This window comes from Chenopodium quinoa, unplaced genomic scaffold, assembly GCF_001683475.1.
Source record: "Chenopodium quinoa cultivar QQ74 unplaced genomic scaffold, ASM168347v1, whole genome shotgun sequence".
NCBI classification, from domain to species: Eukaryota; Viridiplantae; Streptophyta; class Magnoliopsida; order Caryophyllales; family Amaranthaceae; genus Chenopodium; species Chenopodium quinoa.
Genome location: NW_018742393.1, coordinates 1,936,552 through 1,950,583, shown reverse-complemented (window position 1 = coordinate 1,950,583; position 14,032 = coordinate 1,936,552). Strand labels below are relative to the sequence as shown.

The following is a 14,032-nucleotide window of genomic DNA, read 5'->3' as shown; positions in this document are numbered from 1 at the left end:
CTTAGTTGCCCGGTTGCACCACCTTCTCAAATGAGTAAATTACTTTCGCAACACTATCTCACATCGAAATATCACTGTAAAAATCATCATTACAGAATAAGAAAAATAAATTAAAAGTAACAGAAGCTTTGCATTCTCCAAGAAGAACTTTAATTTTGTTAAATAATTTAACCAAAGTAGTACGGGCAATATGAATCACCCCCAAATTAAAAAGAAAAAAATAAATAAAAAATAAATAAAGATTATTCATTATACAGTAGTTGTTTATGCCATGTTTATGAATAGTAGAATAGCACTTCCTGTCCCCCTTTATATTAAATTATCTATTTGTCACTTAATTACAGTACTAATGTGACATTCTTAATCTCTAATTCCTTAAAAAATGCTAAAACATCATGAAGAGTATATAAATTATTCTATGTAATTATACATACACCATATGTGGCGGAGGATTCATTTCCTGCTAAGAAAGAAATTTGAAACAACATAATGGAAGAAATAAGGTCATACAGCTCTAACACGTTCACTAGTCACTATCTAAACAAAAAATATCATACAAGATGAATGTATACAAAAAAACAGACATTATCCCCAATTTCATAGCAAGGTCATCCTTTGTTGTGTAAATATCTTTTTTTTTTTTTTTTTTTTTTAGTTTTTCTTCTCCTTTTTAGTGTAGATATCATATAAAATTCATCTCCTATGCACACATGTACTTTGAATCTTTAATTTTCAATGAATGTACATTCCATTACAATGCAAAAATATTGCTTATTATATGATTTGATATTAAATGTACGAATGTCAATTAATTAATATATAATTCTCTCTTAGTTTGAGATATATACTATTCATCTTTCATTATAATGTAAAAAGAACTATAAGAGATGTATAGACATACGTAATGCCCTAATATGATAATCAACTTTGTATAATTACACAGAATAGACAAATCTTTATATATAAATGTGCTATATGATGACTTGTAATGCGGCGTTAATTTGAATAATGATGTCCAAGATGTGAATTATTTAAAAATGTAATCTAGATCATCTAACTTTACAAATGTCTAATCCATACACCCTCCAAAAGAAGAGTGAAGAGAAAGACAAAAGGGAAACTCTAGTTGCCCTATGATCCCAAATCTAATGCTTGCGTCCTTAATTTTAAGGTACAGTGATAATGCATGCAATGTGGAGTTAGTGTAGAATGTAGATTATAGAACGTGGGCCAATGAAGTAAAATTAGAATAGAAATAAGAAATAATGAAGAAACATGTCAATAATAATCCTAATAAATACAAATAATAAGGTGGTGTATGTTTTAAATTTCTGTTGGATTAAAGACGTAGTAGAGGGCCACAAATGTCATGATACCTATCGTTTTAGTCTTCTAAAGGTCTACGAGGAATCTTCCCTTGGACTTTAACTAATTCCATCTAGAAGCCTTTTGCTTCTTGGTTATATATGAATATATGATCCATCTCAAGTGATCTTCTATTCTATTCATAGACTAATTGGTTATCTAATTTGCATACACCGGCTTTATGTATGTTTAATTCACGTATTGAAAAATAACTAAACAGTTTTCTAATTTATTTATAGATTAATTAATTATTTAATTTGTGTATAGGATTGACTTTAGGCCAAATTAGAAAATAACACCTGCAAAAAGACCCGATTTTGATTATAACACCTTAACATTTCGAAATTTTATTATAACACCTACAAAAATCCCAAAATTTCGGTTTCACCACCCACTAACGGATTTTTGGATGGAAACCGTTAGTGGGACCCACTAGGGACACGTGTCAGCTGTGTATTGGCTTAAAAAAAAGAAAAAATAATTAAAAAAAAACCCTAACCCCCTAACCCAGCCAACCCCACCATCGGCACCACCTACCCAGCCGCCGGCATCACCTGCCCTCGCATAATCCGGCGATACCAGGCCCAGCCCAGCCCTGAAGTTGAGCAGCGAAAAACCTTCCGGATTAACGCTTGCAATTGACGGTTTCCTGAGCAGTGAAATCGCCGGAACTTCACCGACGAAACTCACCGGATTCTGCAGGATTTCAGCCCGTTTCTTGAGCCACGAAATCTTCCGAACAACCACCTGCGAATTGACGGAGAACCACCTGCGAATCTGCTGAATTTCGCAGCGATTTCAGCCGGTTTTTGCGAAGCAACACCACCGGAATTTGGCTAAGACAACTTCCCGTTTGACGCCTGAAATTGATGGAGAACCACCTGCGAAATTTCGATTGGTGCTTGTAGCGGTTGTTGACGGTGGTTTGGTTGTGGGTCTGAAAGAGGCGAAGGGGCTAGGTGGTTTTCGTGGAGGGTTGTGGTGGGTTGGGGTGATTTTTCGGGGAGAAGGAAGGGGGAAGGGGATTTACGGGGGGGCTGATGTTGGTGGGGGTGACGGCCGGTGGTTTCGCCGGAGAAGGAATGGAATCCAACGACAGTGGGGGGTCTCCGGCGGTGTAGTGACGGTCGGCGGTGGTGGGGCTGGTGGCTGGGTTAGAGTTTAGGGTTTTTTTTTTTAATTTTAATTTTTATTAATTTTTATTTTTAAGCCAATACACAGCTGACACGTGTCCCTAGTGGGTCCCACTAACGGTTTCCATCCAAAAATCCGTTAGTGGGTGGTGAAACCAAAATTTTGGGATTTTTGTAGGTGTTATAATAAAATTTCGAAATGTTAAGGTGTTATAATCAAAATCGGGTCTTTTTACAGGTGTTATTTTCTAATTTGGCCTTGACTTTATGCATGTTCGATTAGCATACTACAAAATAGATAGACCACATTAAATGATAATGAATATGTTATCGATCATGTTGTAGCACCGAAGCTCAAAAGAGTTTACTAGAAGGGGATAGAGTTAATTGGTCATGTTAATTTGGTACTTCAAAGTTTAAATTAAAGCATTATTGTTAGTAGTAATAATGTGCACCAATTTCTATTACTAAGGCATACAATATATGGTTTATTATTAATTTATGTCGATAATCTTTGAGCATATGAGCAGTAGTTGAACAATTAACTAGGCCAAATTTATCTTAGTAAAATTCTAGCTACTAGGTAGTGAAATTACCTAACCTCATGTCAATGACTAATAAGGTCAATATGGACTCACGTCATACTCTGCAAAATCAATGATTGTAATAATTGTGTTTTCTTTTTATTGCTAACTGTAAGCAATTAGGCCTAGTTCTTTCCCCTACAAAAATAAATTTTTAGTATGTAGTAATTAAATATGAAGCTTGTCAAAAAAAAAAAAAAAAAAAAAAAAGAAGAAAAAAAGTATAAGCTTCTATTGGTAAATATTACGAGTAATTTTAATGAATACTCCATAATGATTAGTTTGACTAACATAAATTAGTAAACCATGAATTGGAGTAAATAACATATTTGTTCAATAAAAATCGACTTTAAGAACAAAAATCAAGTAAAAAGTAGATGCATGTAGAGAACATGACCCTAAATTGTACAACTAGCTAGCTTTTGAGTTAGTTATAGCCGGCCTCATATTTTCATAAAAAGATTAGATAACAAACCGATGCTTTATTTAAGTTGTTACCTTATTGAAATTTATAATTATATTTATCAGAATTTGGATCAGGTAAAATAAAACTGCTACTTAAAAAATTACGACCATCACACTTACTAAAGGATCAAATAATCAATTGTGGTTTATCAATATATCTATCTATATTGGCTTATTAAGTTGCAATAGGTAATAATAGGGCACAAAGAGTAGGACCTAATCTATCATTATCACTAATAATAGTAAGTCACTATGAATCTTAATGTACACTTGGTTGGCTCTAGATCTACCATAGATTTTACCTTTGTTTATAATAATTCAAAAGGATTGGAGGAAGAATGGGTGCTTAACAACATATCATTTACATTTCTAAGGCCAGGCTCTCCAAATTTGTTGTTTAGTATGTACTTGGGTTAATTAATTTTTTAAGGGAAATTAAAAAATTGGTCCCAAGAAACCAAAAAGTGATTCACTTCTGTCATAGACTATCAATTCAAAGCATTTTCTCATTTCTTGTACTATACATGATATAATCTTCTAACTTTATACTAGATTTTGTCTTTTAGAATCTTTCATTATATTATAATCCTATAAACTTCAACGTCATTACCTATTTATGGCATTATTATGTCCTTAATTAAATCACCTTAACCCAATTAAACAATGCACTACTTTCCCAAATTACAAATATTTGAGTGCCATGTGTCGATACGATGACTCATAACGTCGACCACGTGTCCAAATGATGAGTCATAGACATCTTCCCTTTTATATCAATAAAGGCAGCCCCATTACCATATAAGGTATCCTAGAAACTTCTTTATGCCATATATAACAAAGATTATTGGGGGACTATTATATTTTAATTACAAAGCATATAATTTAGGTTAATGAGATTAACAAATGTGAGGAAACCATTGGATAAGAAGCCGCTTTCGAAGGAAACACCAACAACCCACTTATCTTTTGCCCCCGGGTGAATCAAAATTATGTTTTACTGTTGAGTTAGCTGGCCCTAGCTTAGGATGAGTAAGAATATTAGACATGTTAATCTAGAGATTATGGTTGCATAATTGCACTTATTTAGTACGGCATTAAATTGATCTCTAAACACTTTAGGCCCCATATGAAATGAAATTTTATGATCTTATACAATCTAATTTAATAGGATGATATTTCATGTTGTTAATTATTGGTGAAATCCTTACATAAATTCTTTATTTTATAGTTATACTTCATCTATAATAAAGTCATTTTCAAACAACATACATCTAGACAAGCAAAATATAATCTTTGTTTCAAAATTACAAATTTCAAAAAAAAAAAAAAATACAAAAAAAAGAAGAAAGTTTTCCTACATACAACCCTAATGAAAGGAGTATACTTCACGTAGCCTGGTTCTTAACCTTATTTTCCTACTAGTTTTTTTAGGAAAAATAAATTCAGATAGTGTTAAAATAAGCTATTCAAGTTTAAATTACAAGTTTAGTACTATAATTTATATAGGTGAGAATCAGGCAAATAAAATACACCCTTGTTCGTTTATTAATAAAACTGAATATGATGATTTGATATAGATTAAAGAAATTAAAGTTTTAATACCATACTCATTGTAAAGTGAGCATAATTCGATCGTAATTTGATATCGTAAGAAACTCTCTAATCTAAATACGACTCTTTAAATCTAAATTGTAAATTATTGGAATTTCTCGTATATGCTTCCTTTACATTAGATGATTGTGAAAATGATGAGAGTGAGGGACAACTCAATTGATTAAAACTTTCATTCTAATTGTAGAGTATTCTGGGATTGATTCTTATCACCTGTTCTTGTAAATCTCTTAACACTATCATAAATGTCATACTATATCTGCAAAAATGTTAACTTTTGATCATCACGAGATGTTGAAACAACATAGCATAACAATTAATAATTCTGGATGGAGAATTATATTTTAAGTTACATGTGAATCTATATGTTGAGTAGGTAGAAGCGAAGTTTTATAAACAATCTCATCATTTTTGTTTCAAACCTCTTATGGTAAGGGCAAAGGGTTTCCATACTTAAAAAATATAAAGGCTAGCTTCCCTTTCTAGAAAGTAATAGCTTTGTATCATCAATAATATAGAGAAAATGAGTCATATGTCCTACATGTTTTATAATAATAAAATAAAGATGAAGTTTCTTAGTATATTACTCAAATAATCAAAAAAATGATTTTGTCCAATATTAATCAATAAGATTGGTCCAGTTTTCGTACATTTGTCCCATCTTTTGGATTTTGGTGGCTCTAGTTATGTTGGTTCAGGTTATACTTAGAGAATGTGGAAACAAAGTATAACTCAACTAAGTTAATTACTTTTAATGGTTCATTAATTACGGTAAAGCACATGTCCCCATGCTTTAATAATCTCCCACATAATATAATTATTATATAGATTAATTTGTATTACAAATAATGATTCATCACACACGCAATCAATGAAATTATAAAGATTATCACCCAATCTATTTTTAATTTTTAATTATATGTCATAATATTCGATATCAAGTGCGGTACGGTAGCATACAATTAGTACCCCCATTTGGCAAATTTTTATAGGTCAAACTTTGATTTTATCAATTGATGTAATTTACTTACGTTCTAAAAGTTTAAGACAAAAAAGTTGATAGAACCTTAATTTCTGACGGTAATTATTGGTACTTCCTCTTATTTGTTAAGGTAGTTTTAGTTTCTCAAGATTGTGATTTGTGTACTATGAAGATTTTCTTTAACTCTCTTCTGAGGATTGCCAATTAAGTAATTAAGGTTTTTTTTTTTTTTTTTTTTTTTTCCAACAAATTATGTAATTAAGTTGATGATGAGTCATTCTCCTTTGGCGAGCCGTGAGATAAAAGTCAATTCAATTTGAGATATTCCGTATGTTGTAATATACATAAGATACATTAATGATAAACAACAATAACGAACGAACACATAATTTTCTACGGTTACTGGCTTAGGGAGTTTGTATACTACCCCTAAAACAAAAACAATATAATAGGCCTAATAATGCATTATAGCCCAAAACTACAATTCAAGACATATTCAAACAAAAATATATGAATGTATGATCTTCGAATCAGTCTCATGGTCTCGCCTACATTATGGATATGATGATCGATAAGTCACCCTATATATATAACAAATTAATGATATAACAAGCAAGTGCAACCCTTTGTGACCTTCAAATAATAAAACAGCTAACAATGCAAGTTAATCTAAGACCGGCTGACCTCATCACACAGACGAAATTATGTCATAAAATCTATCTCGCATAAGCTTTCGCATATTGTTATGAGTAATTTGAGTGTTATTTCATTAGATTTTACATTGGTTTGATTCAATAATCTGTGTACTTCTTTATACTTAGGCCAAGGAAGAAATAAGCAAAAATAATGTACTACGAACGCATCTCACCTTTTTTTTTAAAAAAAAACCTTGTATTAATTATCATACAGATTTTAGCATATCGTTTAACCAAACTTTTGTTGTCATATCACTTGAGCTTTTATATATTTTGCATAACTTTTTTTAATAAATTTTGTTCAAATTTTCACCCATTATTGATAATTTTTATTATTATGGTTTAATAATTGATAATCTGACAAACAAAATCATACCACAAGTGGTACTCGAATTTTAAATCGTTATTCAAAATCACAAACGAATAAAAAATTGACACATAATAGTAGCAATGGATGAAGGGAATACAACATAACGAGTATAATTTAATATAATAGTTTAAGACTAAGTGGTCGATGAGGTCACCATATATTGAGTGCCATACAAGATTTTTATTTCTTTTCAAGGGTTGATATGACTAGCAAAGTGTTTATGTTATACAACTATATATATGTTGTAGTTTAGAAGCCTTAGAGTGTGTGTGTGAGTGCATGTCTCAAAGTTTGGCAGCAGACAAAAATTGAGTCAAAGTTCTAAAAATGGTTGGCAGTTTGATGGCAGCTTGGCCTGTTCAACAACAACAACAAGGTTGGAGGAAGGGACCTTGGACACCTGAAGAGGATAAGCTTCTTATTGAATATGTCAATTTGCATGGCGAAGGTAGATGGAGCTCCGTCGCCCGTTGTGCAGGTAATAATTTTATCTAGTGCACATTCGCCATTGTGCACGTAACAAAACACGAGTCTCCGCTTTTCATTAGTCATATTGTATAGGGAAAAGTATAACCTGATAGGTTTAGATGTCTGCAGAAACGAACCTTACCTCTAACCACCACGAACCAACAATTGACTTATTATAGTTTTTGAAAGAGTTCGTGACTTATTTTAAACACGATAATCCATGTATCGAGTTTTTCTCTTGTTTGATTATTGATTTTAGTGAAATTTGGGGTTTGTACAGGATTGAATAGGAGTGGGAAGAGTTGCAGGCTAAGGTGGGTGAACTACCTAAGGCCAGGACTAAAGAGAGGTCAAATAACCCCTCAAGAAGAAGGCATCATTATTGAGTTACATTCTATTTGGGGTAACAAGTAAGATACTTTTACTTTAATTTCTATATATAATACGAAACAACTTTTTTTCCAAGATAATAAAAATGATTTTAACACGTTTAGTTATAATAGGATTATTAGAAGAAGAAAAACATGTTCTCATTATCGATTTGTATTATTATTTGTATAGATGGTCGACGATTGCTAGATATTTACCAGGAAGAACAGACAATGAAATCAAGAATTATTGGCGAACTCATTTCAAGAAGAAGGAAAGATCTCGAAAAGCCTCTGAAAGACGAAAATCCGGCCAAAACCTAAAACCAAAGCCACTACTACGGCCACAACCACAACCACAACCGCAACCACAAGTCCAACAACTTATTCCAGGAAGCAAAAATGAACCAATGAACCAAGTTCCTCCATCTCAAGAAAATAGTCCTAATAACAATAAGCAAGAGGTTGTATTCATGAACAACCCAAACACCACCACCATAGAGGAGCCAAACTTGATGATGATCGCGGCGTCTTCTTGGATGGACACCACGTGTAACGATCAAGACGGTTCGTGGTGGGGGAGTCTATGGAACTTTGGTGAACAAATGCAACAAGCTGATAGTTCTCAATACTGTAGTAAGATGGCACTATCACTACTAAACCAAGCTAATACTAATAGTAGTACAACTAATAATATTATTATTAACACTAATAATAATGGATTCTCTTGGGAAGGGGATTTAAACAATATTTATAATGGAGGTTACATTTTTTAATTTAGAGAGCATAATAGTAATAATATTAATTATATAGTTTCTTCATCTTAAACATTATTATTGGTGTTCTTGTAAGATAATACTTATTATTAGGCCAGCTAATGATGTGTAATCGTACATTATTATCATTAGTTTTTTCCTTTTATTTTTAATTTTATGTAGTTTTAATTTGGTTGTAATGCACGTATATGACTACCATTGGTTAACGTTTGATAATAAAGCAAAAGAGAAAGGTCTGCGCTGTATAATGCAAGTTATTCAGGCTTAGCTAGCTTCACTTTTGACTTTGTACGACTGCTGCTGTAGAGCATGCAATTTTTAAATTGTTCGTATGTTGTAATATACTTCTTAATTCTTCAATGAGATCTTATTTATATTATTATCATTTTAATTTCTTAGTTATTAGCTAGCTATTCTTAATTTGCATGGTCTACTTGATTATTTAATCTTTGGTGTTATTGTTATATGTTACATACACTTTTGTAATTTTAAGATCGAGATCAAGTGTTGTTCGGATATTTTATATATTTCACAAAAAGAGGTGTGACTATATTTATGTAACGTACTAGATCTTCTAACCTTACTGAATATATGAAAAGTATGTGTTATAACACATTCGATCCTAGGGCTCAAGTAAGAACAAAAAAATTTAAAAATCATGAAATCAAATATTCCATAATCTTTCCGAATTCCCTATAAATAAAGACACTGAAATCAAATATTCGATAAAGCGAATTATATGCTTGTACTTGAGATTGAACCCTACAAGTGTCCAACCCTAATGGGGGAAGGATCGGAGTAAGAGGAAAGGGTATCCCTCCAAGTGTGGACTGAAGAATCGAACCCCTATCTCGCTCAGAGATAAAAGTGATGAGCAACAATGATACTTATTGGACGAACAACATTGCATCAGTAGAAGAAGTAAACACATTAGTGCTGCTAATTAAAGTTGCAAATGAACACTAATTGGAAGAAGTGAACATATTAGTGCGCTCTGTGGAATATAATAAAAAAGCTAGAATCTATTTTAAGACTAAATGTCATAGGATCCGTTTTAAACATACATAAAGTAATTAGTAAATGGTTATACACTTATACATCTACGTATGGAAATTTATATAAAATATATAAACTTGTATATAGATATAAGTAATGAATTGAGATAGATTGTCCTTTGTTTTACTTGCATACCATAAAAAAAGAGTGTTACCAATAACTTATGAATATGTATAATCATAAAATTCAATAAAGAATATAACTTTAGGAGTGATGAAGGTGTACATACTTATTATCCATGGAGTATTATTTCAGACACTATATTCCATTTCATTGGTATCTTGATAGTAGCAACAATTTGACTTTTGTACTTCATAATATTCATATGAGCTTTAACATATTTTCTTACTTGTATATAAAAATATAAATATACTATGAGAGTGAGGGGTAGCTCAGTTGGTAAGAGCTTCCGTCCCGATTTCAGGTGATCCTGAGATCGATTCTCATCCCCGCCCTAGTGGCTCATATGAACCAAAAAAAAATATATATATAAATGTACTATAGTTTATTATAATTTACAATAATAACTTGTACATAGATAGGGATGGCAGGTGGTATAAAAATGCGGGTCCCGTACCGCACCCACCCTAGTTGGGGCGGGTATGTAGGCGGGTATAGATACAAAAGTCATACCCACCGTGGGTAGTGCGTAGATGGTGGATTTTGAGTTATACCCGCCTATTACCCGCATGACCCGCCCATTACCCGTCTACCCACCTACTTACCCGTATACTCGCCCAAATACCCACATATTGCCTACTACATTGTATATTATGCTATTAATATATATTCACAACAATTTAAAGTGTATAGTGACAAGTTATATAGGAAATTTATTAAAAAAAAATGTTGAGCTAGTGGGTAAAAGGCGGGTGTGGATTTTGGTTTCTACCCGCTTAGACGGGTGCAAATTTTACCCACCGCGGGTGATGGGTAGGTGGTGGGTATAAAATATTTTGGCGGGTGAGTGTATGGGGGAGGGGGTACTCGGACCCGCATCGCCCAATTGTCATCCCTATACATAGACAAGTTTATCAATCAAATTGTTTATCTCAATATATAGTTTGAGTTTTAACTTTTAAGTTTGAATCAAAAAAATGTAATAAGGCAATCTTTTAGGGACAAAAAGGAGTATTTGTTTATCTCCACATTTATAACACAAAACTAACATTACCTCAATGCCTATAAAGAGGCTTCATTATTCTATCCTCGATATATAAGATAATGAATAATTATCGATAATACGTATGCGCAAGTCGATCATAATTAGTTCCATAGCTTAATTCGATGTTAATACATATAGGTAGCCATGAAAAAAGGTTGTAAAGTTCATGATCGAAAGTGCATTATAGGAAAGCACATTATAATTGTGACGCCATTGAATATATGGATGAGAATTTCGCATGCGATGAAACTTCAAGAACAAAATGAATGGAAGAGTGCATCATCTTAATATAAAGTTGGCAATAAGCGTAGATTAGAATGTCAATAGATTATGGAACTATGCTTAGGTTAAAGCTAATTAATTAAGTAAGAATTAATTAACCAAAGAGGTATGGCAATGTAGGGGACCAATGTACAGATGTTAATAGTCTTTATACGCTTGCTTTTTGTGGAAATTGCTATTATTAGAATTAATTAGTGCTAATTAGATTGCTTTTTTGAAAGGTCATATACTGTTTTTAGTTTTACCTTGAAAAAGGTTCAGATGACCTCTTTATTTTATGTTTGGTTTTCTCACCAAAAAAAAAAAAAAAAATTGTTTTTTTTACCCTAAAACCGAAAGTGTATGTTAGTCGAATCATTAATTAGGACCTAGCTAGCTATTTTAATTTCTTCCCTTCTATAGCTAGGGTTAGGAAAGATTTATCAAGTAAAACTCATCATATTATAGTTGACCAATAAAATAAATATCTCAACTTTGATTTAGATTGAATCGTAATATGAAAAACATGAATGAGCTAATCTTAGTTATCGAGAGTAGAGCTTAGCAAGCTCAAATTTTATGAGAGTACAGAGTACAAAAATTAGCTCAAATTTAATAAGAGTACACAAATTAGCTTAAATTTAACAAGAGTACACTAATTAATTTAAATTTTTTAAGAGTATACAAATTAGCTTAAATTTTATGAGAGTATACAAATTAGCTTAAATTTTATGAGAGTATACAAATTAGCTTAACTCATATCAAGATTACACAAATCATCCAAAACCTTATCGGCTCTAAACCCTATTCAATGTTATTTATTGCTAACGGGATTAACGACTCGTTCTCAATATACACAAAAAAGGCACCACGCCTAGTGGCTAATATAGATATGGAAACACTAACAGGATTTGGGCCTTAGTGTATGGACTTAAATACCTTAAATTTTTTTTTTGGGGGGGGGGGGGGGGTGGGGGGAATAAAAAAAAATTGGCCCATGCAGGGGTCGAACCTGCGACCTTGGCGTTATTAGCACCACGCTCTAACCAACTGAGCTAATGGGCCAGGGTTGACATAGTAATGTAAAATAATTAAACAAAGTATTATTCTGCACAAAAATCAGGATAAAGTTGGATAATGAACAACCAAAATAAAATCTGCTATCATTTTAGCCATTGAAGAGAGAGAAAAACAGAAAATGGAGAATATCACAGCAAGTGAAATTGCAGGTTTAGGGGTTGGTGCTTTCCTCCTTTGTGCCACTATTGCTGCCCCTAAAGTTGATGCCTTTATCTCCTCTTCCCAAAGAAGGTACACCTTCTAATTTACCATACAATATACGAAGTATGTATGTTTTTCTGTTCCGTCTAGAATTAATAGTCACGCTGATAGTGTAATTTGAACTGCTCGGCGCATGGTGTATTAATATTGTATCGTTTATGTTGTTGTTTACTTTTGCAGTTCATTGAAGATGTGCAAGAGATGTGGGGATGTAAAGCTGATAGCTTGCAAAAAATGTAAAGGGTCCGGATTAGTCAAACCGGGTGGATTATTTGGATTGAATAATCCAATGGATGATTTAGTTTCGAGTCGATTCGAATCGAATGAGAGTTCAATACCTTGTGTTAATTGTGGAGCTAAAGGCCATTTTCCTTGCCCTCAATGTTACCAAGCTTCTAATGAATCACAATAAGATTATTATTTGATATCAATGTAAATTATGGAGTATAATAGTTTATAATGATACAAAAGTTTGTCCCTTGTTTTGAATTAGAACTTACAAGATTTTCTATGATATATTTACTTTGTATGTTGGTTTATTTCTATGTGTATGATTTTTTTTTTTTTTTTTGATTAATGGTTAATCCTATATAAGAGATTAATACATGTTTTGGTGCCAAAAAATAAGTTTTTACATAAAGCATGGAAATTTATACCAACATGTTTATACAAATACAAAGGCATCGCGCAATTTGAGCTATTTTGATGTAATTTTTAACAAACAAAATTTAGACTCTTATTTGAATCAACTAGATATTTTAGCTTTTAAGCTCATTCTAAATCAATTGCAAATTTGCAATTGCTATTGAGGTTTTGGATTAATAGTTAGATTAATTACTAAGATCCTACATTTTGTATAGTTGTTGCAAACTATTTTGAAGGACAAATTTCTAGCTTGGGCTATTGTTTCTAAGTTCTTGGACAAACGAAATATTATTAGAAAACGTAAAGTACAAAATTATACTCGTACGAAGTAAATGGCAAGAGATTTCTGCGAGTAAAACTAAGGGCCGGTTGTGGCATCCTATCTAAATTGAACGATCATGCAGGCCCATACTCTTTGGGCCGTGCTCAGTCCAATTGACAAATGTCATGTTTATGATTAATGTGGGTCACATTTATTATTTTTTTATTCAATTTTTTCAACTAAAATCTATAATAACTATAACTACTTCGTATATATTAAAGTGAAATAAGGAATGACACATGTCATCTCCTGGTTAAAAATTTTCCCTCTAAATTTTTTTTTTCGCCAAAGCTTTTTAGAAAAGTATTTAATACTTACTGTACAATAATATTTCTCTTCCTATTTGGTAAGTATATTTCATTTATACACATTCAACAATGATTTTATTCTTTGATACAAAAATATGCAATAATATTTTCTTATCTATAACTTTGTGTGTAATCCAAAGCTACTTTTATTAGTCATGCATGTATATTTGTAATTAC

General features: G+C 32.0%; 2 protein-coding genes and 1 non-coding gene across 3 annotated transcripts; 2 read left to right on the top strand and 1 right to left on the bottom strand.

Moving 5' to 3' along the window:
• Positions 1-7,416: 7,416 nt before the first annotated feature.
• LOC110703537 (transcription factor MYB13-like) lies at positions 7,417-9,199 on the top strand. The gene is made up of 3 exons (XM_021881334.1): positions 7,417-7,683; positions 7,954-8,083; positions 8,235-9,199. The coding sequence occupies exons 1-3, from the start codon at positions 7,533-7,535 to the stop codon at positions 8,815-8,817; spliced, it is 864 nt and encodes a 287-aa protein (XP_021737026.1). The 5' UTR covers positions 7,417-7,532; the 3' UTR covers positions 8,818-9,199.
• A 3,091-nt stretch (positions 9,200-12,290) lies between these two features.
• Positions 12,291-12,364, bottom strand: TRNAI-AAU. Its single transcript has one exon. It is a non-coding gene; the product is annotated as a tRNA-Ile (tRNA).
• Positions 12,365-12,449: 85 nt separating this feature from the next.
• LOC110701578 lies at positions 12,450-13,119 on the top strand. Its single transcript, XM_021879213.1, has 2 exons — positions 12,450-12,610; positions 12,761-13,119. The coding sequence occupies exons 1-2, from the start codon at positions 12,498-12,500 to the stop codon at positions 12,990-12,992; spliced, it is 345 nt and encodes a 114-aa protein (XP_021734905.1). The 5' UTR covers positions 12,450-12,497; the 3' UTR covers positions 12,993-13,119.
• Positions 13,120-14,032: the final 913 nt, after the last annotated feature.